The sequence below is a fragment of the Xenopus tropicalis genome, chromosome 9, assembly GCF_000004195.4.
Source record: "Xenopus tropicalis strain Nigerian chromosome 9, UCB_Xtro_10.0, whole genome shotgun sequence".
NCBI classification, from domain to species: Eukaryota; Metazoa; Chordata; class Amphibia; order Anura; family Pipidae; genus Xenopus; species Xenopus tropicalis.
In genome coordinates, this window is record NC_030685.2 from 81336842 (window position 1) to 81364231 (window position 27390).

The window sequence follows — 27390 nt, forward strand, 5'->3', positions numbered from 1 at the left end:
GACAAGTAATACTATTAAGTAAGTCCAGCCGCGGTACTTTCATTCGGGATTAATTTACGGGCGCGGAATGTAATGGGCTGCAAGGTTCCGACGCTGGAGACTTATTTGTTGGAGCAAGGTGTCGCTTGGAATTTATCAGCCGCCGTGAAATTGCTAAAGTAACGCGATTAGGCGGCTACAAACTAGGGGGAAGCTCAACGTGTGGGCACAGGCGCAAGGTTATTTTTATGAGAACGTATAATTGCAGATATGGATTCACTAGGAGATCTGATTCCAAGGAATTTCAACGAATTCTTGTTGGAGGGGGGAAAGCAATAAGGAATTGCTCAGTAAAATGAATACAGATTGTAAAGCCAATGACAATGCAAATGCCAAGCTAAGCAAGGATGATGGTATTGGAAAGCTGGCCAATGGAGGAGGCAATAACAAAGCTAGTCAAAGCAATAGCCAGTGATCATGTAATTACAAAGTTAGCCAATGGATGAGGCAATTACAAAGCTAGTCAAAGCTATAGCCATTGATGATGTCATTACAAAGTTATAGCCAATGATGATGTAATTACAAAGCTATAGCCAATGATGAGGCAATTACAAAGCTAGTCAAAGCTATAGCCAATGATGATGCCATTACAAAGCTATAGCCAATGATGATGCAAGCACAAAGCCTGACAATGATAATACAGTTACAAAGCTATAGCCAATGATTAGGCAGTTACAAAGCTATAGCCAATGATGAGGCAATTACAAAGCTATAGCCAATGATGAAGCAATTACAAAGCCAGTCAAAGCTATAGCCAATAACAATGTCATTACAAAGCTATAGCCAAGGATGATGTCATTACAAAGCTATAGCCAATGATGATGTCATTACAAAGCTATAGCCAATGATGATGCAATCCCAAAGCTTGACAATTATAATACAGTTACAGAGCTATAGCCAATGATGATGCAATCACAAAGCCAGTCAAAAAGCTATAGCCAATAACAATGTCATTACAAAGCTATAGCCAAGGATGATGTCATTACAAAGCTATAGCCAATGATGATGTCATTACAAAGCTATAGCCAATGATGATGCAATCACAAAGCTTGACAATGATAATACAGTTACAGAGCTATAGCCAATGATGAGGCAATTACAAAGCTATAGCCAGTGACAATGTAGTTACAAAGATCTAGCCAGTGACAATGCAGTTACAAAGCTATAGCCAATGATGATGTAATTACAAAGCTAGCCAATAATAATACAGTTACAAAGCTATAGCCAATGATGATGCAATTACAAAGCTAGCCAATGATAATACAGTTACAAAGCTATAGCCAATGATGATGCAATTACAAAGCTAGCCAATAATAATACAGTTACAAAGCTATAGCCAATAATGATGTAATTACAAAGCTAGCCAATAATAATACAGTTACAAAGCTATAGCCAATGATGATGCAATTACAAAGCTAGCCAATAATAATACAGTTACAAAGCTATAGCCAATGATGATGCAATTACAAAGCTAGCCAATAATAATACAGTTACAAAGCTATAGCCAATAATGATGTAATTACAAAGCTAGCCAATAATAATGCAATACAAACCTAGACAAGGAGCCACGGAGATACCTCTTCTGCCTACCCCTAAACAGCGCTACTGCACATACACGCTCTTCTTTGCAAACGCACGTGTGTACACATGGGAGGGGGGGGAGGGGTATCTCCAGGGTTCTCCAGAATCAGAGGTTTTTGAAACCACGACTAAATTCATTTTGTGAATGTCTAGTTATTTATTAAAATGCAAAAACCGCTACTTTTCCGTATTGTCGCAGAAATGCAATAGCTAAAAACCTCAAAAACCTCTAAATAGTGATGATCGAATCTGTCCTGTTATGCTTCGACGAAAAATTTGCCGAAACAGCGAAAATGACGCATGTCAAAAAAAATTGTCATGAATGGCATTTTTTTGTTGCACGACAAATTCTTCCGTGTTGAATTTTGACGCCCGTTTCGCGAAACAATCCACCAATGGCGATGCCTGGCGAATTATTTTGCCCATCAGTAATTCTAAATCCACAAAGCAAAGAAAGATCCACCAGTTGTAAAAATAACTAGTGATGAGCGAATCTGTCCTGTTTCACCATAAAATTCGCGAAACGGGCAGAATATTCGCGAAACGAATTTGTTGCACTTTTTTTTTTTTGTCGCCCGCGTCTTTTTTGTCACCTGCGTTTTTTTTGTCACCTGCATTTTTTTTACGCAACCGTGCCCAGTTTGATGCAGCCTTTTTTTGACGCGACAAAAACTTTCCGCACAAGCAAATTTTCACTGAAGTTTCGCAAAACAATGGCCTGGCGAAAAAATTCGCTCATCGCTAAAAATAACGTCTGCCCTTGACTTCTACATGATCTCAGCAGCTTTTAGGTGGCGCATTTTTGCTTTCAAGAAATCATGTGTTTTTCACGACAAAATTGTATTTTGACACAAAAATATCCAAATCGTGAAAACAAAGAAACGTTAGTAAATGACCATTTAAGGTGTTCTAATAAACAATGATTTTGAATAGTGATGAGCAAATTTGTTCTCCAGGCATTGATTCGCAGCGACTATCTGCATTTCGCCATTGACGAAATGTTCAGCGAAACTTCATAGAAAATCTGTAAAAATTTGTTGAGTGTCAAAATAGTCACGGTTGAGTCAAAAATAGGCGCAGTTGTGTCAAATATTAGGCGGGATGACAGCAAAATAGATGCAGACGCGGCACTAAAAGACATGCGCAACAAAAAAAGACGCACGTGACAAACAATTTGAGTGACAAACGCATTTCGCGAATTTTTTAGCAAACCGAAACGGGACAGATTCGCTCATCGCTAATTCGAATTATTTAACACAGTTACCTCTCTCCGATGGATAGAAACTAGTGATGGGTAGTGATGGGCGAAATGTTTCGTCAGGCATGGATTCGTGGTGAATTTCCGTGATTCGCTATTGGCGGATTGTTGCACGAAACGGATGAAAAAATTTGCTGCACGTCCAAAAATTGTCGACAAAAGAATAGCTGAGCGACAAGAGAATAGCCGCAGGCGACAAAAGAATAGCCGCGGGCGACAAAAGAATAGCCGAGCGACAAGAGAATAGCCGCGGCTGACAAAAGAATAGTCGCAGGCTACAATTTTGTTTTTTACGTGCAACATTTTCGCCATTTCACAAATTTTTCGCCATTTTCACTGAATTCTTCGGCGAATTCTTTCACGAAACTTTGCTGCAGAACTTTTGTGCGTCAAAAAAACCGGTGGCCGTGTCAAAATTTCCCTGTAGTTTGGCGGGACAGATTCACTCATCACTAATAGAAACCATTATTTAGCAAACAGGGGCAGTAATTACATTGAGAAATATCGGTAACATCAAGTTCCTGGAAAAGTATTTGGGGCAATGGAATAAAATGATAAAAGTGTCCTACAGGTCTAGTAACCCATAGCAACTGTCAGGAAGCCGTTACTGGTCAGCTGTCTAAACGCAAGCACTCTATTAAAGAATGTGTTAGAACACACAACAGGCTCCAATTAATTTGTTCTTTTGGGAATGAAACGTTGAACATTCTCAGTTCTACTCGGCTCTTCAACTCATCACTGGTACTTACAGTAACGGGATGATTATTCGGAGATAGAGGTCAAACCGCTGCTCGTTTGGCCTTTGCGACGGGTTTAATGGGTCTTTTTTTTCATTAACATAATCATGCAAGGTACTCTAGCAAAGATGTTTTTATTCAGCATTCATTATATCCCAGAGGAAGAGACACAAACAAACGTCAATCCCCGTTATAGTCAGATTTAACGGGTTTGGTTTTTGTTTTCTTAACAAAAAAAGGAAATTCATTCAATGAAACATTGAAATAAATTTTTTTATTTATTTGGTTATCTTTAATGTTTCTGTCAGTGCCAATGTAAAGAACAAATTTGTATTCTTTTTTAAAGTCAATAAACTTAAGGGGTGATTCATCAATGATCAAATACAAATTTTTTTCCATGATTCAAATTCTTTTGTGCTAAAATTCCCCATTTGAATTATGGTTCAAAAACTCAAGATTTTCTATATTAAGGGCAAAAAAAAAATCCAAAAACTTGAATGTAAAGCTTTGACATCTACAGTAGAAGCTTGCGATTTTATGTAGAAGTCAATGGGAGCTGTCCTAGGCAAAATGAGGGCATTTTTCAATTTGAGATTATCGAGTTTTTCGAGTTTTTTATTCGAGTTTTTCGTATTTTGATTTTTTAAACAAATAAGCAAATAATCAAGTGCGAGTTTATTCGAAGTAGAAAAAAAACTCTCCAATTTACGAGCTTGGAAATTGATAAATTAGCCTATTTAAAATATAATATTTAAAAAGGGCTGTTCACCTTTAATTGACGTTTAGTAGGATAACGTGATATATAGTGGTGGGCGAAACTATTCGCCAGGCATGGATTCGCTGTGAATTTTCCACGTTTTGCCATTGGTGGATTGTTTCACGAAATGGGCATCCAAATTTGCCTTGTAAAAATTTGCCATGCGACAAGAAATTGTCGCCCGTGTCAAAAAAAATGACGCAGGAAAAAATGAAAAAAAATCTTATTTTTGACGCACAACATTTTTGCCGTTTTACGAATTTTGACTTTTGAAAGATTCACAAAATTTTCGGCTAAGCGCAATGGGGCAGATTCGCTCATCACTAGTTATATACATGTTATATAAGACAATTTGCAACTATTTGCATATGCCTAATAGTAATACTGTCTTCTGTGCACTTTCGCAAACAAATTTAGAAAAGATTAAGGGGGCATTTACTAACATTAGTATTTCTTTTTTTTCACAATTGTTTTTTTTTTTTCAATAAACTTGAATATTTTGTGATTTATTAAGCGTAAAAACCACAAAAAACACTAAAACAAAACTTCACCATTTAAAAGTCAAGGTCATGTAGAAATCAATGGGAGCTGTCGTAGGCAAATTGTAACAATCTTTATTTAAAGGGGACCTGTTACCCTAAGAAAAAATTTGAAATTATTTTCTATTGTGTTTGTTAAGCAAAATAAACTTCACTTACACTATATAAATAATATAGATCTTGTTTCCTTCAGTCCTGGAATCACACAGTCACAGCCAGCAGGCCGGCGCCATTTTCTGGACACTGTTATTAAGGCAAAGCTTTGTATCACCCCAAAATCTTGTGTATGCGCCAGAATGGGGGAACTGATGCCCAGGCCCATGCACTGGCTACACAATTAGATGGTTAGGAGGGAGGTGGAAAGTGTGAGCTGAATGGAAAGTGAAAGTAGTTGTCTACCCAACCTCTATGCCTAAGGCATAGAGGCGGGGCAGGCAGTATATGATTGACAGCTGGGATTTTTAAATGCCTTTATAATGGGTTTGGATGTGTTAATATAAAAATTAATTTGGGTTTCTTGTTTAATTTGAAAAGGACTTTTATTATACAGCTTTTTATGTCTGGGTGACAGGTCCACTTTAATTCATGGTTTTAGAGGTTTTTCTTAGTTTGTAAGGTCATGAAGATTCGTTGGAAAACATAAAAGTTGTGGTTTTCATGTTCTTTTGATTTTTTGTTCTACGTTTCAATTCATTCGTGCTTTTTTTCAATTCAGGTCTTTTATTAAATGACCAGACATTCGTGGTTTAATGGAAATGAGTTTATCCGTAGTTTGAAAAAACTCTAAAACCTCGAAAGTGAGAATGTTGATAAATGGGCCCCCTAAATTTGAAAATCAATGAATCTGCCTCCCTTTGTCAATTTCTGGGAATTTGAATTTTGTATAATTTACTGACCAGTTAATGTGAATCAACTGAATTGATGTTTTATATTTCCCCTTTTCTCGATGCAAAAATTCACGTTTGAGCAACTGTTTCGTCCATTTTTAATTTTAGTTCCGATTATTTATCCCCCCCTATTTTTTTTATCTTTCAGATTCTGTGCGACAAACAAGCATTACAACCTACAGGAGTGCTGAAATGGGAGGACAAAGACCCAGCCGAAACGTTAGTGACCAACATTGTCCACTCGAGACTCCACAGTCCACTCCGACTCTTCGTTAAACAATCTTCCCTCCCCAGGCAAGGCCAGCTGTCCTACTTTAACACGGTTGAAAACTTCTGGCATTGGTTATCTAATATAAGTGATACCCAAGAGTCCCTTGTGAGAACTAAGCGCAGACCTATAGTAAAAACGGGCAAATTCAAGAAGATGTTTGGATGGGGAGATTTCCACTCAAATATTAAGACTGTAAAATTAAATCTGCTCATCACGGGGAAAATCGTCGACCACGGCAACGGGACGTTCAGTGTCTATTTTCGACACAACTCAACCGGACTGGGAAATGTTTCTGTGAGCCTGGTGCCCCCTTCCAAAGTGGTCGAATTTGAGGCGTCTGCACAGTCCACGCTCGAAAACAAGGACGCCAAGTCATTCAACTGTCGCATCGAATATGAGAAAACTGACAGAGCCAAGAAAACGGCCCTGTGTAACTTCGATCCGGCAAAGATCTGCTACCAAGAGCAGACGCAGAGCCACGTGTCCTGGTTGTGTTCTAAACCATTCAAAGTCATTTGTATTTATATTGCTTTTTTCAGCATAGACTACAAACTCGTGCAGAAAGTCTGCCCCGATTACAATTATCATAGTGAGATGCCATATTTGTCCTCTGGTTGAAGAACGCCTAAGTAGCAAGCACTGTCTGCAGTCGAGGACACTACCCTTGACTGCCAGGGGGGACATTTCTCCTTGGGAAGCTTCCTTGTAGCTTCTCGGCGAACAATTTTTTTTTTTTCTGTATCAGGTGGGAAAAAAAGTAATCGTGACAGTGACTCGCCATTTTTATTTAATAATGTTCAGATGTTTCTGTACCTTTGAAGTCGAGTAGTCCAAAGTAAGAATCAGGGAGTATAATTATGCATACGAAGGTGGTAAATATATGCATGATGTAGGCGCTGCTTTTGCAAATTACCAGACTTGAAACAAACTCATTTATTGCAATGACACAATGGGAGATAATGTTGTCTATGAAGATTCTCATTCATCCAGGTCTTGATATACAGTATCTAGTAGAATTAAGTCTAAAACAACTGGATTTTTCTGAGTTTTTCTTGATGGACTATTGTCTATGAAGATTCTCATTCATCCAGGCCATGATATACAGGATCTAGTAGAATTAAGTCTAAAACAACTGGATTTTTCTGAGTTTTTCTTGATGGACTATTGTCTATGAAGATTCTCATTCATCCAGGTCATGATATACAGGATCTAGTAGAATGAAGTCGAAAACAACTGGACTTTTCTGAGTTTTTCTTGAAAACGTTTCACCACTCATCAGAGTGGCTTCTTCAGTTCAAATGACTGGTAGGGAACTCCCCGGTATTTAAACTCTTGATGGTAGTACAGATTGGATGCCTGTGACTGTACTACCATCAAGAGTTTAAATACCGGGGAGTTCCCTACCAGTCATTTGAACTGAAGAAGCCGCTTGGATGAGTAGAGAAACGTTTTCAAGAAAAACTCCAGTTGTTTTTAGACTTAATTCTACTAGATACTGGAGATAATGTTGCATAGTCCAGAAATGGAAACTGAAAACAATTAAAAAAAAAGCATTCAGTTCACCGATACAATAATCCTTACAAAAGTTCCATTTTAATAGCGAGAACTCCAAATATTGTTCTACTTTTCCCTTTTCATTGGCATACTTACTAGCCCACAGCCTAGCCCATACTACCCAGGCACCATAAGGCTGTGTCTTTGGCACAGAAAGTGTTGTGAGTCTATAAATAATAATTTGTAGCCTTGGTCATTGTTTTTTACAAATTGCAGAATTAAACTCACCCAAGTGGCATTAGCTTATGGAGGAGGCATGGCTTAATAATAGCTTACACTATTATTTATTAAACATTAATTTCCCCATGTTTCAGTCATTAGTCCATCACTGTAAGCTTCTGTCTTGAGCTAAAGAATCTCTGCCCCACCACTTTTAAGCTGCAATCACAATGGTCTGGTCAAGTCCACTACTTGAGTTAGAGACTCCCTGTCTGTCCCCCAGTAATCTGTAGCTCCAACCACTGTTTAAGTTAAAGATGTCTTGATCCTCCCAATTGAAGCTGTCATAAGACTGTGTGTCTTTCCCTCTCTAATCTAATCAAAGTGTTCTATAACATTCCACTGCTTGAATTCCAGGCTTCACAGTGCATTCCTCAAGCTTCTATGGTAGTATTCTAGTCAAGACCACCTCTTGAGTTAAAGACTCAGTGGAGCATTCCTCCTTTTATAACAGTATTCTAGCAGAGACCACCGCTTCAGTTGAAGACTTCCTGGAGCATATCTCTAAACATTTATAATAGTATTCTAGTTGAGACCACCTTTTGAGTTGAAGACTCACTGGAGCATTCTTCTATAATAGTATTTTAGCAGAGACCACTTGAGCAGAGACTTTACATAAGTTAAAGACTTCTTGGACCTTTCCAAGACCACTTCAGTTGAAGACTTCCTGGAGCATATCTCTAAACATTTATAATATTATTCTAGTTGAGGCCACCACTTGAATTCAAGACTCCCAAAAGCTTTCCTAAACTTCTATAATAGCATTTTAGTAGAGACTACTTGAGAGTTAAAGATTTCCTAGACCACTCCTCTAACCTTCTAGTCAAGACCACCACTTGATCTGAAGACTCTAAACTTCTATAATAGTATTCTAGTCAAGGCTTGAGTTGAGGATTCACTGGTGTTCGTCTGTAAGTTTCCAGAACCGTATTCTAGCCTGGTCTAGTCTATTATAACCAATTGCTTTGGGTAAAAACTTCTAGTCTTCTAGTTGAGACCACCTCTTGAGTTGAAGACTCACTGGAACATTCCTCTATAACTTCTATAATAGTATTCTAGTCAAGACTTGAGTTGATGATTCACTGGTGTTCGTCTGTAAGTTTCCAGAACCGTATTCTAGTCTAGTCTATTCTAGCCAATTGTTTTAGGTAAAAACAGACAACCCTTTAGATTCAGAAGTAGATTAAGCTGAGTCAATAACACATTTACAGAATCTAGAAGAAAAAAGCAATAGACAATTAATTATTTCCGACAAACAAATATGAGTGTAAAAGTAAATAATAAGGGGATAGTGGCCCTTCAGGTACACAACCTAAAAACCATCCAATGATGCTCTTTTAATCAAACAAAACATTTGCACAAAAATTTTCTTAAAAAAAAAAAAATCCTTAGCCTTTTTCATTACCAGAAAGCAACGTGACGTTCGTAAAAGCCATGTTACAGTAAACGGGGAGAAATGTGTATAAAATAAAACTGAATATTGATAAATAAATAAAAGCATATAATTCTTATTGCATGTTTATTAGAGAATTTCTGTTCTGAAGCAAATCCATAGGTAAATCCTGTAGCCGACCTGTATTAGAACAGACCACGTTGTTAGATTAGTGGAGAAATCTTTACTATTTTGGTGAGAGTAATAAAGATCTGTTGCTTTTGATTCTTGTGGCTGGCGAGTCTGGTTTCTTTTCTGATTGGGCAGTGCTTTGTCCAGTTAATATTATTTGACCTAATATTCAATTGTGGAATCCCATGTATAGGCCTGAATACTAACATTTACCCTAAATTTTACTCTGACATTAAAGCTGGGCTTTCAGTAATATCTATTAGTAATGATGAGCGAATTTTTTCGCCAGGCATGGATTCGCAGTAAATTTCCACATTTCGCCATTGGCGAATTGTTTTGCGAAACTTCAGTGAAAATTCTTGCTGAAAATTTTTTGTTGCGCATCAAATTGGGCGCAGTCACGTAAAAATGGGCGCGGCCATGACAAAAAAAGCGCAGACGACAAAAAAATAGCTGCAGCGTCAAAACAAAAAAATTTGTGCTGAAAAGTTTGTCGTGCTGAAAAATTTGTCGCGCGGAAAACCACAAAATTCACGCAGAAAATTTCGTTGCATGTCAATTTGGGCGCAGTCGCGTCAGAATTTTGGCACGCGTCAAAATTGGCCGCGGTCGTGACAAAAAAAGCGCAGGTGACAAAGAAATAGCTGCGGCGACAAAACATATATGTGGGCAACCAAAAAAATAGCCGCGGGCGACAAAAAAATTGCTCGACAAATGCGTTTCGCAAATTTTTTGCCGTTTCACGAATTTTATGGCGAAACGGGGCAGATTCGCTCATCACTATCTATTAGAACAAATGGGAATTCCCCTCCGATCTCACCCTCTGTGGCCTAAAGGTGGGTCCCCCCGAGCCACTGCTCTAGGGTTCCCAAAAGTACAACACCGAGAGGGCAAGCATTATAATAAACGAGTATAAATATATGAAGTAAGTTGCTATGTAGGAATAAGGTGCCTGTCCTGTACAGCTAACAATCTAAAATGGTGGTTAACAGGCACACAGAAATAGGATGCAAAAATGCACAAATGTTCAGGCATTGGTCATTAAGTGCCAAAACTGGACCAGGTAATGTTCTAGTGCTCGCAAAAGGGCCCCATACACAGCCCCTTGGACCGATTCGGCAGCTTATCAGCCCGTGTAGGGGCAGAAATGATGGCCCTACCCGATCGATATCTGGCCTAAAATTGGCCAGATATCGATCGGTCAGGTTAAAAGATTCAGTTGATGTGGTCTCCGAACTGACTGCCCCATTGCCCCAGGGCCAAACTATCAAATTAGCCTACATGTTCCCCGATATCGCCCACCCATAGGTGGGGATATCAGGTGAAGATCCACTCGCTTGGCACCTTAAGGAAGGATCTAAGTTTCTTTTTGAAGAGCCTGACAGTGTGTTCCCTATGGAGGACTTTAAGGATGGAATTTCAAAACTTAGGAGCAGAAAGATAAAAAGTTTAAAGACAAGTGGGTGTGGATGGCGTGAAAAGATGGTGGCTCTGAGAAGAGCGGAGGAAACACTCGGGAATATACAGGAAGATACAAGAGGAAAACTAGTAAAGAGCTTTGAACATTAAAACAAGGATCTCTGGACCATACCATTCCAGGCTGCATTTATAGGGGTGTATTTAGTTGGCAATGCCCTTGCTTTCCTGCTATTTGCCCTAGTTGCATCACACCCTGACAAAAAATGGAGCCTCAACAGCTTGACAATTGATGCAGCACTGGTATGGTTAAGGTGTTTTAAAGAAACGATTAGCTATCGATCGTTTTTGTCCCCAGAACAGATCCAATTTGTCCTGGCAAGATATAAAATGATGGGCAACATGCCCCCCCCCCCCCCCTTCTGAACTGACCGCTAAGGGTTTTCTGCTCTTTCATTACTACACTGGTGCATTGCAGATCCTTAATAGATTCTCTTGGGCATAGACTTGATGCCATTTTCCATTTAAAACGCAGTTGTGAAATATTAATGCGACAGTTTTGACACCGTAATGAATAGTGTTTACCTTGGACTTGATCAGCGTTGCTAGACAAATGGAAATTCTTAACGTTTCTTGCAAAATAACAACTGAACAATTAGCTGCTAAAATGCTGATTTTCGAATTAACGGGATACAGACTTATTCTAGAGTTAGAAAACAATTCTGGCTTGTTTTTATAAAGAGAACTCAAGGGGCATTAGGGTACCCCTAGCCCCCCAGCAGGGTTATAGGAGAGACTCACAGCAGTGTTATGGCTCCATAGGCAACAATGGAATATCGTGACCTCTTCCACCCCATGGCACTTTACTTTCTAGTCATTTTTGACAATGATCCATTAAAAAGCAGGTACAGGTATGGGATCCCTTATACGGAAACACGTTATCAAGAAAGCTCCGAATTACAGAAAGCTCTTCTCCCATAGACTCCATTTTAATCAAATAATTCAGAGTTTTAAAACTGATTTCCTTTTTGTCTGTAGTAATAAAACAGTACCTGTACTTGATCCCAACTAAGATATAATTACCCCTTATTGGGGCAGAACAGCCCTATTGGGTTTATTTAATGGTTAAATGATTCCCTTTTCTCTGTAATAATAAAACAGTACCTGTACTTGATCCCAGCTAAGATATAATTACCCCTTATTGGGGGCAGAACAGTCCTATTGGGTTTATTTAATGGTTAAATGATTCCCTTTTCTCTGTAATAATAAAACAGTACCTGTACTTGATCCCAGCTAAGATATAATTACCCCTTATTGGGGGCAGAACAGTCCTATTGGGTTTATTTAATGGTTAAATGATTCCCTTTTCTCTGTAATAATAAAACAGTACTTGTACTTGATCCCAACTAAGATATAATTACCCCTTATTGGGGCAGAACAGTCCTATTGGGTTTATTTAATGGTTAAATGATTCCCTTTTCTCTGTAATAATAAAACAGTACCTGTACTTGATCCCAACTAAGATATAACTCCCCCTTATTGGGGGCAGAACAGCCCTATTGGGTTTATTTAATGGTTAAATGATTCCCTTTTCTCTGTAATAATAAAACAGTACCTGTACTTGATCCCAACTAAGATATAATTACCCCTTATTGGGGGCAGAACAGCCCTATTGGGTTTATTTAATGGTTAAATGATTCCCTTTTCTCTGTAATAATAAAACAGTACCTGTACTTGATCCCAACTAAGATATAATTACCCCTTATTGGGGCAGAACAGCCCTATTGGGTTTATTTAATGGTTAAATGATTCCCTTTTCTCTGTAATAATAAAACAGTACCTGTACTTGATCCCAACTAAGATATAATTACCGCTTATTGGGGGCAGAACAATCCTCTTGGGTTTAATTAATGTTTTATTGATTTGTTAGTAGACTTAAGGTCCCGAACATTCTGGATAACGGGTCCCATACCTGTATAAATACCATCTTCCACAACATGAACTGCTTCCTAAAATTAATCATAGGGAAAAAGTGTCTAAAACATCGGTCAATAAATGCCCCAATTAAAGCTGTTTGCATGCATAACTTTTTTTTATTGATGGAAAAAGCGCTAAAACATATTTTTCCAGGCAGAAGGTACCAAATTGTATGCAAATTCTAAAGCCATTTGTGAAACTAATTGAAAGTATGAGTTCCATGAATGTTTCATGAGCACTTAATGCTAACTCATTATTTTGGTACAGTTAATTTGACATCTTGCTTTAAGGCAGGCGCAGATTTCAGTCCTCGGGGTGGGTTTAATGGCAGGATAAGTGTATAACAAGACTTGTGGACATGCCCAGCAGCCTTAGCAAAGGGCTGAAATATGCACAACTTTTGAAAATCTAATAATAAATGTAAATGTAGCCTTTTAATTGTATTAAGCCTAAACAGATCTGTTTGCAAGATTATTGTTTTAGAATGATTAATTATGATATATAGCTACACAAAAGGGCCGGGAAGTACACAGTTCTTAAAGTGCCGGTTGCCAAAATGTCCAATTTTTTTAAAAAAATTTCCTTTTTCTCTTTAATAATAAAACAGTACCTGTACTTGATCCCAACTAAGATATAATTACCCCTTATTGGGGCAGAACAGCCCTATTGGGTTTATTTCATGGTTAATGATTCCCTTTTCTCTGTAATAATAAAACAGTACCTGTAATTGATCCCAACTAAGATATAATTACCCCTTATTGGGGGCGGAACATCCCTATTGGGTTTATTTAATGGTTAAATGATTCCCTTTTCTCTGTAGTAATAAAACAGTACCTGTAATTAGATCTTAGTTGGGATCAAGTACAGGTACTGTTTTATTATTACAGAGAAAAGGGAATCATTTAACCATTAAATAAACCCAATAGGGCTGTTCTGCCCCAATAAGGGGTAATTATATCTTAGTTGGGATCAAGTACAGGTACTGTTTTATTATTACAGAGAAAAGGGAATCATTTAACCATTAAATAAACCCAATAGGGCTGTTCTGCCCCCAATAAGGGGTAATTATATCTTAGTTGGGATCAAGTACAGGTACTGTTTTATTATTACAGAGAAAAGGGAATCATTTAACCATTAAATAAACCCAATAGGGCTGTTCTGCCCCCAATAAGGGGTAATTATATCTTAGTTGGGATCAAGTACAGGTACTGTTTTATTATTACAGAGAAAAAGGAAATCAGTTTTAAAATTTTGAATTTTTTTATTAAAATGGAGTCTATGGGTTTCCGGATAAGGGATTCCTAGACATCAGCAGTGCCCGAGCTGGACTTCTTTCTATATTACAGAAAAGTTCCGGTTCTCGAGCTGTAGTGATACATCCCCAGCTTTCTCAGAAAGTCGAAGGTTACCCAAGACTGTTGAAGGATTCTGTCTCTCAGCAACTCTAGGGTCACAAGGCTGACATTCCCGCTGTACATTAATGGTGGGCTGGAGAAGCCGCCAAGTCCACGACCGGAGCAACCTACAAGCAGATATCTTGTCAAGGTTCCAATTAGTTGGCTTTTTTTTCGTGACGATAAAAAGTTCAGCGAGTGCTCTTTCTGCTCTTTAATTCATCACTGGCACGAAGGGGATTATTATTTGTCGACGGGGTCATTTGGCCGACGCAAAGTGTTTAACGAGTCTATTTTTGAATTTACATAATCAGATGATTCACTCCAGCTAAGAGGTCCTCGTTCAAACACATTTTACATCTCTTTACTCCGAGACGCTTTCATAAACAAGAGAAAAATCACCACTTATGTCGGGATGATGTATTCAACTACGGCAAGTTGTTTGTTTGTTTGTTTGTTTTTTTTAATTGTTTTGTTTTTCTTCAGCTTTTGGCATACTCGGTGGATCAGCGCAACGTGTGACGATAGAAGAAATGTTCAATTCAACGGGAAGGACGTTTAAACATCAATTTTGTGGTTTAGAAAGGAACAAGTTTCAAGAAAAAATCTTGGGGAATGCTGTGAAGCACTTTAATTTTCTTAAAAAGTTTAATACTAATACTACTGTACTTGATCCCAACTAAGATATAATTACCCCTTATTGGGGGCAGAACAGCCCTATTGGGTTTATTTAATGGTTAAATGATTCCCTTTTCTCTGTAATAATAAAACAGTACCTGTACTTGATCCCAACTAAGATAAAATTACCCCTTATTGGGGCAGAACAGCCCTATTGGGTTTATTTAATGGTTAAATGATTCCCTTTTCTCTGTAATAATAAAACAGTACCTGTACTTGATCCCAACTAAGGTATAATTACCCCTTATTGGGGGCAGAACAGCCCTATTGGGTTTAATTAATGTCTAAATGATTTTTAGCAGGACATCCAAATTACGGATCCCTTATCCGGAAAACCCCAGATCCCGAGCATTCTGGATAAGAGGTCCCAGACCTGTATTTATCTATTCGGTACATCACTCATTTTTATTCAATTGCTACTGAAAGTCCAGTATCTTTCTTTGCAGAGAACTTTGAACGATTTCCCTATAATTAACTGCACATACACATCTTCATTCCTCATTAGAACCTGTCTTGTAATTAATGTAAACCAAGAATAGATCAAAAATGAAAATCTCAGGCATCTTTTTAGGACGAACCCTATACCTTTCTGCATTGTATTCCTTTAGTCGAGTATAATCAAAAACAATCACAAACAACTAATTACAGCCTGGGAAACAGTGATTGCCTATCCACATTCATTATCATGCTAATACATCTATATAATTGTGCGACTGATGAACTTATCACTGCATTAAGAAGCTGCCGGCGGATTGGGCCATTATATTCCTATCCTTTGATCAAGCCATCAGCTGGCGACGGGCGTCCGAATGTCACGTGCCGCTGACCTATTTAGACAAAGATCGCGAATACACTGGGAAAAAAAAAAGTGACAATGTTAATTAAAGTTTGTAAAGTTTCAATTATCCAGCAACGACAGTGTTGCAGAAGCAGCTGCTTCTCATCATTGCGGGTAAACATGTTCCAATGGCAGAAAGCAAATGGAATCTAATTTGTTTTTAAATTAAAGCAATCCGAGGGCAGAGAGAATTCCTTACTAAAAAGGAAATTAAGACACATCGCGCTGAAAACATTAATTAGTGCGGGGGGGGAAAAAAAAAGTGTCATAACTAGCAGAAATATCTTGGATATAGCCGCTTTCCTATAGAAAGGTTGTTAATTGTATCACGCCGGCAAAACACAAGAAGCAGCAATCACATAGGGGCTGTCTTGTTGGCAACATGATACAACTTTACTCTATATGGCACAGTGAGCCCATACACCCTCCTCTATATCCTTATTCTATTCCATTGGGGCAACTTGCCCATGTACCTGCCACCCTTAGCCCATGATGTATTTGAGTAGGTTTTGTAGTAAAGCAAGACCTGGTTGTCATCATCTTCTAGTACAGGTATGGGACCTGTTATCCAGAATGCTCGAGACCCAGGGTTTTCTAGATAAGGGGTATTTCCGTAAGTCTGCTAAAAATCATTAAAATACTAAATAAACCCAATAGGGCTGTTCTGCCCCAATAAGGGGTAATTATATCTTAGTTGGGATCAAGTACAGGTACTGTTTTATTATTACAGAGAAAAGGGAATCATTTAACCATTAAATAAACCCAATAGGGCTGTTCTGCCCCCAATAAGGGGTAATTATATCTTAGTTGGGATCAAGTACAGGTACTGTTTTATTATTACAGAGAAAAGGGAATCATTTAACCATTAAATAAACCCAATAGGGCTGTTCTGCCCCCAATAAGGGGTAATTATATCTTAGTTGGGATCAAGTACAGGTACTGTTTTATTATTACAGAGAAAAGGGAATCATTTAACCATTAAATAAACCCAATAGGGCTGTTCTGCCCCAATAAGGGCTAATTATATCTTAGTTGGGATCAAGTACAGGTACTGTTTTATTATTACAGAGAAAAGGGAATCATTTAACCATTAAATAAACCCAATAGGGCTGTTCTGCCCCAATAAGGGCTAATTATATCTTAGTTGGGATCAAGTACAGGTACTGTTTTATTATTACAGAGAAAAGGGAATCATTTAACCATTAAATAAACCCAATAGGGCTGTTCTGCCCCAATAAGGGGTAATTATATCTTAGTTGGGATCAAGTACAGGTACTGTTTTATTATTACAGAGAAAAGGGAATCATTTAAACCATTAAATAAACCCAATAGGATTGTTCTGCCCCCAATAAGGGGTTATTATATCTTATCTTTCTTCTGCATTGGGAAGCAGCACCCAAGGTGCCTAGGAGGCATAGGACCAGTATAGTCTATGCCAGTGGTTCCCAACCTTCCTAATGCTGCGGCCCTTTCATACAGTTTCTCATGCCGTGTCATGGCCGATTTAAGCGAATCAACAAAGGACGACAGGACGCACAGATCGATAGACAACAACGTTTTTTTTTTAAATTTCTCAAACAGCCAACAGAAAGACTTAAAATATCATCGACCATAAAATAACATTTTAAGCCGCAAGCATCTCGGTAACGCAGCCAACCGATACAGCTGTACATTAATTTACATAGCACAGTGTTTGACAAGTTTTTTTTTCTTTTTTTGGTACAAAATGTGTTTGAAACTTGAAAATAACAGACACTGAAAATATATATATATATATTTATTAAACTTCCATATTTCAAGTATATTCAATCAACCTGAAATAGATTTATTTTACTCTCGGCGTATTTATTATAGTAGGCTCTGTGCAATTTGACGTATGGAGCTCCTAAAACACCTTTATAACAAGGTATAACAATTCCGCTATCATCCGGCCAAAGCCAAATACAGGTTTGTCACATGAATATATTGTAACCGTCGCACAAAGTTCAGTAAGAATAAGTAAACAGCTTCCCAGAATTGCCTACCTTTGTCCCTCTGTTCTTTCTGACCTGGTTCCTGAGTTACAAGATGATCGATTCCTCTCCTTCCTTGTTCAGAGTGAAGCTCCACCCTCCCACTTCCTTTTCCGGTCTCTCATTATATCGACTACCTGTAGTCGAAGTGGAGAGCCTTCTGCGCATGCCTGGAGACAGCAGGAGTCACTTTTTTTTCTTGATGAGACCCCTGAACAGGAAGTGGGGGCGGGGCTTCACTCTGAACAAGGAAGGAGAGGAATCGAGCAGCTTGTAACTGAGGAACCAGGTCAGAAAGAACAGAGGGACAAAGGTAGGCAATTCTGGAGGCGGTTTAGAATCATTTTACTGATAGAAAAAAAAAAAGGTTTACTTATTCTTTAATGGAAAAAAAGCAGTGGGGAAGAAAAAACATTCCGACTAGGACTTTCAAGGGAAACTATCCCAAACAGAAACAAGCTTAGCCACTGCATTGGGTTACTTTTTGCGGCCTGTAGGGGGCGGGGGGTAAATCCTCTGAATGTGTTGACACTTTTGTTTTGTCTAAAGTAAGGACAGAACTTCAAGATGATGGCCTGATGATACGTTTTCCAACCTGAAATGCTCCCCCCAGCCACTAGGGGGCAATTAGCTCAATTTCTTTTCAAAGTTTTTTGGGGGTTTTTTATTCTTAGGCAGTGTGTTAACTGGCACGAAACTAATGCATATCAAAGTAGTAGGCTAGAAATGCTACACTTGACGTTTTTCCAGCCCAAAGCCACCGTTGTCCATTAACAGAGTTAATCCGTGCCTCCCAAAGATGCCCCCAGTGGCTTCCCATGTTATTTTCTGCCGATTCACAGCACGTGTTCTGGGCAGCTGAGCTTAGGGATCCACTCAAAATTTATGATATGAAAAGAACGATTCAAGGCCAATTAGCAATGAATTAAAATTCACAAAACATGGCAGCTCATTCTGCTTCAGAATAATCAGCCCAGTAGCATCCACTTCTGTGACAGATAAAACTTAAAGAATAAGTAAACCTTTTTTTTTTTTTTCTATCAGTAAAATTACTCTAAACAGCCTCCAGAATTACCTACCTTTGTCCCAGCATTCTGTATGACCTGGCTCCTGAGTTAGAAGTTGATTGTTTCCTTTGCTTCCTTGGGCAGAGTGAAGCCCCGCCCCCCCACTTACTGTTCAGTTGCCTCATCATTTCCACTACTGTAGTCGAAGTGGAGAGCCGTCTGCGCATACCTGGAGGCAGCAGGAGCCAGTCTGTGCATTAACAGGTTTTTTTTGATGAGAGACCTGAACAGAAAGTGGGGGTGGGGCTTCACTCTGCCCAAGGAAGCAAAGGAAACAATCTTCTAACTCAGGAGCCAGGTCAGACAGAATGTTGGGACAAAGGTAGGTAATTTTGGAGTCTGTTTAGAGTAATTTTACTGATAGAAAAAAAAAAAAAGGTTTAATTATTCTTTAAATCATCAATTAAAAAGTTAAGATAACCTTTAAGCTCAGCCTAGAGAACACTGAGCATGTGCAGTGCCAGTGACACTAAAAAGATGACCTGACAAGAAACAAGATGGCAACCTCCTGTGGACAACTTTGAAGGCCTGGATAATTTCTTTTATAGAACTGTTGAACCTTTCTGCTGGGATAGTCAATTCAGTATTTAAAAATAGAGCATTTCTAGCCATATTCATTTGTAGGCTTTAGTTCCCCTTTAAGAAAAGACTTGGAAGAATATAGAAATGTACATTACAATTCCCATGATGCTTTTACCAACGTGAGCATAAAAGGAGCAACCATGTTACTAATAAATACAAATCTCTGGTTGCCACTGTAAAACCGGGCATAGAAACCGCTTGCGTTGGCAACGGATTTAGATGCTGACTGCATGACTGCCCATAATGCAGTGCAGTCAGCATCTAAATTAACGGCTAATCAGCTGTGAAGGATGTGAATTTTATAGGCGCCCAATTGTAAGCGGCGAGGTGGAAACCCGAGATTAAAGGCAAGATTACACTTTCACATTCAATTTTGCAAGTTTAGTCGCTTTCTATGTGGCTTTTCAAATTCATTTCCACATGGATGTATCATCTTTAACATAACATTTACGACTGGGACTTTTGCATTGGACTTGGTCAACCTCCAGCCCCTGCAGAGTCACAGGGTAAAGCACCATGTCTTCTTAAAGGGATGGCCAATGCAATACCATCTAGTATCTATCCAACACCTTAGTTCTGTTACAGATATGAAGATGAAGGACGTTCTGCTTGTTATAGACCTGATGAAGGACATTTCCTAACAAACACTACTGCCATAATGTGCAACAAAAAAAACTGGGGGTAAACTGAATCTTCTCTCCGGCAAACAATTGCCCCATTTGCCATCACAAATGCAAATATCACATGATTTAGGTGGTTCCATTACTATCCATGGTCACCTTAACTGAATTAATAGGCCAATGAGATCAAGATATCATTCTCCGAACCTTCGGGAATTTAATATCTCAGACCCCCCAAAGACATTGACTTCAAAGTCTTTCTGAATCATAATGATCCCCTTTGGTTTTCCTTACAGAAGAAAACAGTTGCTTGTTATAGCCACCAACATGGTGTACTAGCCAAAGAATAATGGGGGTGTTACAGCCCAGGCAGGTCTAGCCCTTGCATACCTTAATCTATGGTGAATGCCCTTTGCAAGCATAAAGGTCCCCATACACGTGAAGATTCACTTGCTTGGCGAGGTCGCCAAGCGAGCAGATCTTCACCCGATATCCCCACCTACGTGTGGGGGATATCGGGGAATGTGTAGGCAAATCATAATGGCGGTAATGGGGCAGTCGGTTCGGGGACCACATCAACGCTCCGATGCGGTCCCTGATCCGACTGAATCTTTTAACCTGCCCGATCAATATCTGGCCAATTTCAGGCCAGATATCAGTCAGGTATGGCCGTCGTTTCTGCCCCTACACGGGCCGATAAACTGCCAAATCGGTCCCAGGGACGCATATCGGCAGCTACAATCGGCCCGTGTATGGGGACCTTAACAAATGAACAGACAATACTCTCATTGTACTTGTCTGATGTACTCATTTTTAGGCATAAATACTATGTGGCTGTCCGCCATGACCACCACCAATGCAGGAAAAGGAATATATTCAACTTTTTTTGCATTTAATGAAATATGTTGGCGTGGGTATTCATGGGCTCCCAGAATGGTTACGGTTCAGCGAAGGTCAAGTAAGCAGCTGCCTGGTTTCTGTGGGTCATTGAGTATAATTGTATCCCCAAAATGGAATATCTCCCAACATTTCTGTTTGGAAAATAAAGAAGTTTAGGCACATCCTAAATCACTGACCCAAATGTAACAAAAAAAAAAGTAACTATATCACCTTGAATAATCGGGGGGGGAGGGAACAGAAAGATTAAAAAAAAATTAAAAAAATTTTAAAAAAAAACCCCCACAAGTAGTTTAACTTAACTATTTCATAGGCCTTCAATTTGGATTTGTAAAACACATTTTATTTCTGGACAAACAAATTAGACATTTTTTGTTTTTGAAAGTGCTTATATTGTTTGGCCAGGGGAGGATATACTCACTGCTCCTCAACATAAAGGCTGTTTGTTGGAGATTTGCGTCAGAAGGACAGCGTTTACACTAAGGATGCACCGGCCCCACTTTTTTGGGTTCGGCCGAACCCCCCGAACCCACCCTGACGGATTCTGCCGAATCCCGAAACCGAATCCTTCAAAAAAGCCTGGATTCGGCCCGAATTCCTAACCGAATCCGGGATTTGGTGCATCCCTAGTTTACACCAGGGGTCCCCAACCATTTTGACAAGAGCCACATTGAAATATAAAAAGAGTTGGGGAGCAACACAAGAATAAAAAAAGTTTCTGGGGGTGCAAAAAAAGGGCTGCAATTGGCAACCCCGGAGTTGACCGGTAGCCTAGAGAAGGCTCTGCTTGGCAGTACACCTTGATTTTATGCTTGCACCAACTTTGAGGCCACTGGGAGCAACATCCAAGGGGTTGGTGAGCACCATGCTGCCTGCGAGCCACTGGTTGGGAATCACTGGGTTAGGATTGAACAAGACTAAAAAAAAAAAAAAAAAATCAGGAATGGGGAAAAACAACATTAACTTAAAAGTCTCAAAGATCTGCTTTTAGATGTGCAGTAGGCAGCGCCATTTTTATGGTGTACGGCACACCTGGCAAATTCTCCACAAGCGGCCTTTGGGCGGAGAAGACACCGAGTGTGCCACGACCCGAAGGCATTAGCTTTCTGTGATGAAATGATCCTCCCTCTCTTTTGGATTAAATCTTCTCTTTAAAATCTACACCAGAACCAATGAGGAACCAAAAACCCTGCATGGGGAGGCCCATTTTTTTTTTTGCATTATGAAAGGAAATAACTTTCCAATATACATTAAAAACGTTTAACGGTCTTCAAGTTATTTGTAAATGTAAACTCTATGGCCAAATATATGGGCACACCTGCCTGCCCAACATCTTATTCCAAAACCAATGGAAATAAACTGTCTGTGTTGATATAACAGCCTCCACTCTTCTTGGAAAGGACTTCCGCCAGATGTTGGAACATGGTTGGAGAGATTTGCCTTTGTTTATAAAAGTCCAAAGTGTTCCACTGGGCTCTGGTCTGGCCAGTTAAGTTCTTCCACTTCCATCTCTGCAGACCAGTTCTGTATGGACCTTTTTTTCATGAACAGAATCACTGTTGTGCTGAAACAGGAAGGGTCTGTCCTCTCCACAAAGCAGAAGGCACGGAATGGTTAAGGACGTCACCGTACGATGTGGTGGTACCTGTGGCACAATGACGGATGTGGCTTAGTCAATGTGGTGTCGGAATATATTTGGCCACATTTTGTGATTGCAATTGAAAGTGGTATCCCTGTCCCTTTCTATTCTCTACACTGTTGGTTCTGACTCTTGCAGAAGCCAGGCCTGCTCAAAGCCCATTAGCCAGCCGACTTCTGCCGCACTGTGACAAGAGTGAGATCCAACCGTGCAGAGAAGAGAAAGGGACAGAAAAATAATGCATTCAATTGCAATTACATTCAAGTCGCTGGTTTTAATCTTTATTGGAAAGTTGCTTAATTACATTTTCCTTTTATATGCAAAAGAAAAAAAAAACAAGAGGATTTGGCTGGAGATCCCCTTTGAGAAAAAAAAGTGGGGAGAAAAAACTTGGCGTGGGTAAAATGATTCAGAGCGAAAATTTTAAAACGGAATTTTAGGCCATTTAGCAACTGATCCAATGTAAAACTGTGGCTTCCGTCTGATAAGGAACCGGGGTATTGTTTCTTCTGTAGGTCAGGAGAACCGGAGAGCGAATGTGGAGAACAGAACAAAAATACACGTTCATCTGCTTGTTTAGTAAATCAGTTCTGAACACTGAGCCACAAAGTCTATAAGGTGAAAGAAGTCCGAAGGGAAAGTTACGACTGTTTTAGCCGCTTTCTTGGAATTCCAAAAGGAGGACACTGTGCGGACGCGAGAGCTCGGAAGGCCTCTGCTACTAAGTGCGGATGGGATTTGATCATGGATTTCCAGCCAGCTGTTTCCATTATGTCCATCGTTTGGCTGCAAACAGAATACATGTTAGGGATGGGGTGCACGGAACCATCCAGCATATGCAATAGTATTGGCCAACCTGTCCTACTTCATTTATTTAGTGACGTTCAACTTATAATGAGAGCCTTAATGGCCCAGTTGTACACAAGAAAATCCCATCCCACATTACAAACACGGAGAAAATAAAATGACTTACTTGCTATTGCAATTTTTCCTATCCTTACATCCCAATTGGCCAAGAACGCTACATCTGAAAGGAAGCACAGGCCTTTATAAACACAGTTTGCAAGAAATAATATGAAAATAGTCTAATAACCCCAGTTACGTTCATGAACAAGTAACAGTATATGTAATAGGAAGCACTAGGGCAAATTTAGCAACACTGGACAAATTTGCCCATGGGAGTAACCCATACCAACCAATCGGTGATTAGCTTTTTTTTTCAGTCAGCTGTAGGTAGAACAATGAAGGCAACAATTTGATTGGTTGCCATGGCTTACTGCCCACTGGCCAATTTGCTAAGGATTTGGATTCGGCTTGGTATTTTGCTGAATCTTTCACAACGGATTTGGGGTTCGGATGGATCCTAAAATAGTGGGATTCGGTGCATCCCTAAAAATAACCGCTACTAAGTTTGCCCAGGAGCAGTAACCCACAGCAACCAAGCAGCAGGAAGCCTTTACTGGTAACCTATTTAAAAGCAAATGTCATATTGGCTGCTGTGGCTTACTGCTTCTGGGCAAATTTAATGCCTTTAAATACATATAGGGCTTCATATGCTGTCCCTGTGTTACCCACACATGTCCATATGGAACCCGCCCCCACCCGAACCTGTAGACCCTTAAGCTGGCCATACACGCACCGATAATATCGTACGAAACCTCATTTCGTACGATATTCGGTGCGTGTATGGCAACTCAACGACGCAACAATATCGCGGGAGGCTGCTGATATCGGTCGACTCGCCGATCAGGCGGGTTAAAAGATTTTGATCGGGCGCCATAGAAGGCGCCTGAGCAAAATCTGCCTTCAGGGCTGAATCGGCAGAAGGAGGTAGAAACCCTATTGTTTCTACCTCCTTATCTGACAATTCAGCCCTTAACATTAGTGGAGGATTGGAACCATCATTCGTGCGAAAATCACCACGTGTGTGGCGACCTTTACTTTTATCCAACCTGAACCTAATGGTGAAAACACAGAGAGACGGATCTGCCACTGATGTCACCAACAGGGAGGGCTTGTCAGAAGATGACAGCAAAGGAATCGTTGGGTCTCAAAGTGGCAGCTCTGGAAAAAGATGGACAACAACCGACACAAACCTGCACCAACAACCCTACTGTGTGATCCGAAAACGCCCAATCTGCTGGTATCAGATATACCCACACATCACTAGATCACAGGGCCATCTTGCCAAGGAGTTCATACACCAAGCAGTTGCCCCGCTCAAATGTATCACTGTGTGACAACCTTTAGTCCCATAACTCACGGTGGCTTTGTTTAGAATACTTAGTTAAGCCATCTTGCTTTGCCTTCCACTTCATTCTCCTAATGCATCTACAACTCCCCAGTGCCACAAGACAGATTCATTCATCAGTAAAGAAAGTCCCTGCCTTCGATTAGAGATTAGTGCAAAATAAAAAGCTGCAGTGTGGGAGGCAGAGAGGCCAACTTGCCTGTTAATGAAGTCTATAGCTTGTGCTTTCAACTGTTCAGCGCTGTGCAAATCTGCGAGGATAAGAACATCGGCAACATTCTCCACTGTGAGGTTATTGCACAAAGACTCTTCACACATGACTTTAAGTCTTTCCAGTGCATACTATAAGGAAAAAAAAAACACACATTAATGGTACAATGAAAAGTATGAAAAAGATAATGTACCCCCCTACTGTAAATGATAAGGATAAATAAAATAAAGTGCTGTCTTGTATAAAAAAGGGCATTGACTCAAGGGATGAGAACATAATTTTGCCGCTTTATAGGTCCCTGGTAAGGCCTCACCTTGAGTATGGGGGGCAGTTTTGGGCTCCAGTCCTTAAGAAGGATATTAATGAGCTGGAGAGAGTGCAGAGACTGCAGGGTTGGGGTTGTTTTCTCTGGAAAAGAGGTGCTTGCGAGGGGACATGATTACTCTGTACAAGTACATTAGAGGGGATTATAGGCAGTTGGGGGATGTTCTTTTTTCCCATAAAAACAATCAGCGCACCAGAGGTCACCCCTTTAGATTAGAGGAACGGAGCTTCCATCTGAAGCAGCGTAGGGGGTTTTTCACGGCGAGGGCAGTGAGGCTGTGGAATGCCCTTCCTAGTGATGTGGTAATGGCAGACTCTGTTAATGCCTTTAAGAGGGGCCTGGATGAGTTCTTGATCAATCAGAATATCCAGGGCTATTGAGATACTAATATCTACAGTTAGTATTAGTGGTTGTATATATATAGTTTATGTATGTGAGTGTATAGATTGGTTAGTATAGGTTGTGTGCTGGGTTTACTAGGATGGGTTGAACTTGATGGACAATGGTCTTTTTTCAACCCTATGTAACTATATAACTATGATATTAGCAGTCACTGAGGGGTTCTGTGCCCATATAAAGGCACAAGGCTGCAGGCTGAGTTATACAGGGAACTCTGAGTATCACTCATGTATTATAAGGGATAATGTACCCCCTACTGTAAATGATAAGGATATTAGCAGTCACTGAGGGGTTCTGTGCCCATATAAAGGCACAAGGCTGCAGGCTGAGTTATACAGGGAACTCTGAGTATCACTCATGTATTATAAGGGGTAATGTACCCCCTACTGTAAATGATAAGGATATTAGCAGTCACTGAGGGGCTCTGTGCCCATATAAAGGCACAAGGCTGCAGGCTGAGTTATACAGGGAACTCTGAGTATCACTCATGTATTATAAGGGATAATGTACCCCCTACTAGTTGATTAGTATAAGCTACATTTAAATAAGGCAGAGGGTCTGGCCACTCTAGGGGAACCTGGACGAGTGACTGAAGAGGGCCAGCTAGAGTGGGATTTAGGAAGAAAGATCCTCCCGTAAGCCCAGTTTGAAGGTCAGTTAGGGTGAGATATAAGGCTGAGGTATGATACATATGGCTACACATGTGTAACTGTACAACCGACAGGCTCAAACAGGGTTAACTAAAGTAACCAATTTCAGTTGGTATCATTCTGGTCAGACCATTACTCAAGGTTAAAAAAGACAGGTGTAATTAATAAGGCAATTACTTACTTTATCTGCCGCTGCCAACAATTTATCTGCCATCATGTCCAGATGAGGTGCTCCTCCCGTGTAAATGAATCTCATCATTTCTTTAAACACTTCGGGATCCACATCACGGATGTACACCCTATTCTGTACAGCAAAGAGGACAAATGAACAATGATGTTATTTTGTTAAAGATGCTGTGATACGCTCTAGACCAGGGCTGTCCAACTGGAGGCCAGCGTGCCGGATGTGGCCCTCATAAGGATCTCTATGGCCCCCAGTCTACTCAGAGGCTCAGGCACAGACTTGACTATATGACATTATCATTTTAACTGAATCCGGCCCTCCAACCTGCTGTACAAGATATAATTGGCCCACTACTTGTAATAAGTTACAAGTTCTACAGGATTAGAAAGGGACGGGACTTACAAAGCAAGTGGGAACTGTAACAACCATGGCATTTCCCCAGTTTCCATCAGTACTGAAAATGCCTACAAAAACCACATGCTTTGGGATGCTGTCAGTTACTCGAGCTTATCTCCCTCTGTTTAAGATAGCAGCTGCCATTTTAGCTTGGTTTCAGTAGCGTCCGTGCAGCAGCTCTAGCTGCTGGTAGCTAAGACTACTGATGGGGGGGGAGCAAGAGTAGGGAGAGAGCCCGTGACCTGAAGGATTTCTCTGAGAGAAGGAAGTCTGACACTGAAGAAGAACATGTGTACACAAAAGAAGAGAATAAACCCTGTTTATTTGAGTTCTTATGGCTGGCCTTCTCCTTTAATACAGATTTACATTACATGGCAACATAGAAACCAGTGCCCTGGGCATGTGAATCGACTGATAATCAGCCCAACACACTGAGCATGTGCAGTGC

The 27390-nt window shown here is 39.9% G+C and overlaps 2 protein-coding genes across 2 annotated transcripts in view; one reads left to right on the forward strand and one right to left on the reverse strand.

Annotated features, from left to right (window-relative positions):
- nxph2 (neurexophilin 2) overlaps positions 1–7104 on the forward strand; it is a 79441-nt gene extending 72337 nt beyond the window's left edge. Inside the window, exon 3 of the mRNA XM_002933934.5 lies at positions 5947–7104. Within this exon, the coding sequence (XP_002933980.1) occupies positions 5947–6687 (741 nt within the window). The 3' untranslated portion in view covers positions 6688–7104. The remainder of the gene's footprint in view (positions 1–5946) is intronic.
- A 13899-nt stretch (positions 7105–21003) lies between these two features.
- Positions 21004–27390, reverse strand: part of spopl (speckle type POZ protein like) — a 30627-nt gene continuing 24240 nt past the window's right edge. Inside the window, exons 8-11 of the mRNA XM_002933950.5 lie at positions 26544–26666; positions 24977–25119; positions 23500–23553; positions 21004–23312 (exon numbers count right to left, since the gene is read on the reverse strand). Of these exons, the coding sequence (XP_002933996.2) occupies positions 23168–23312; positions 23500–23553; positions 24977–25119; positions 26544–26666 (465 nt within the window). The 3' untranslated portion in view covers positions 21004–23167. The remainder of the gene's footprint in view (positions 23313–23499; positions 23554–24976; positions 25120–26543; positions 26667–27390) is intronic.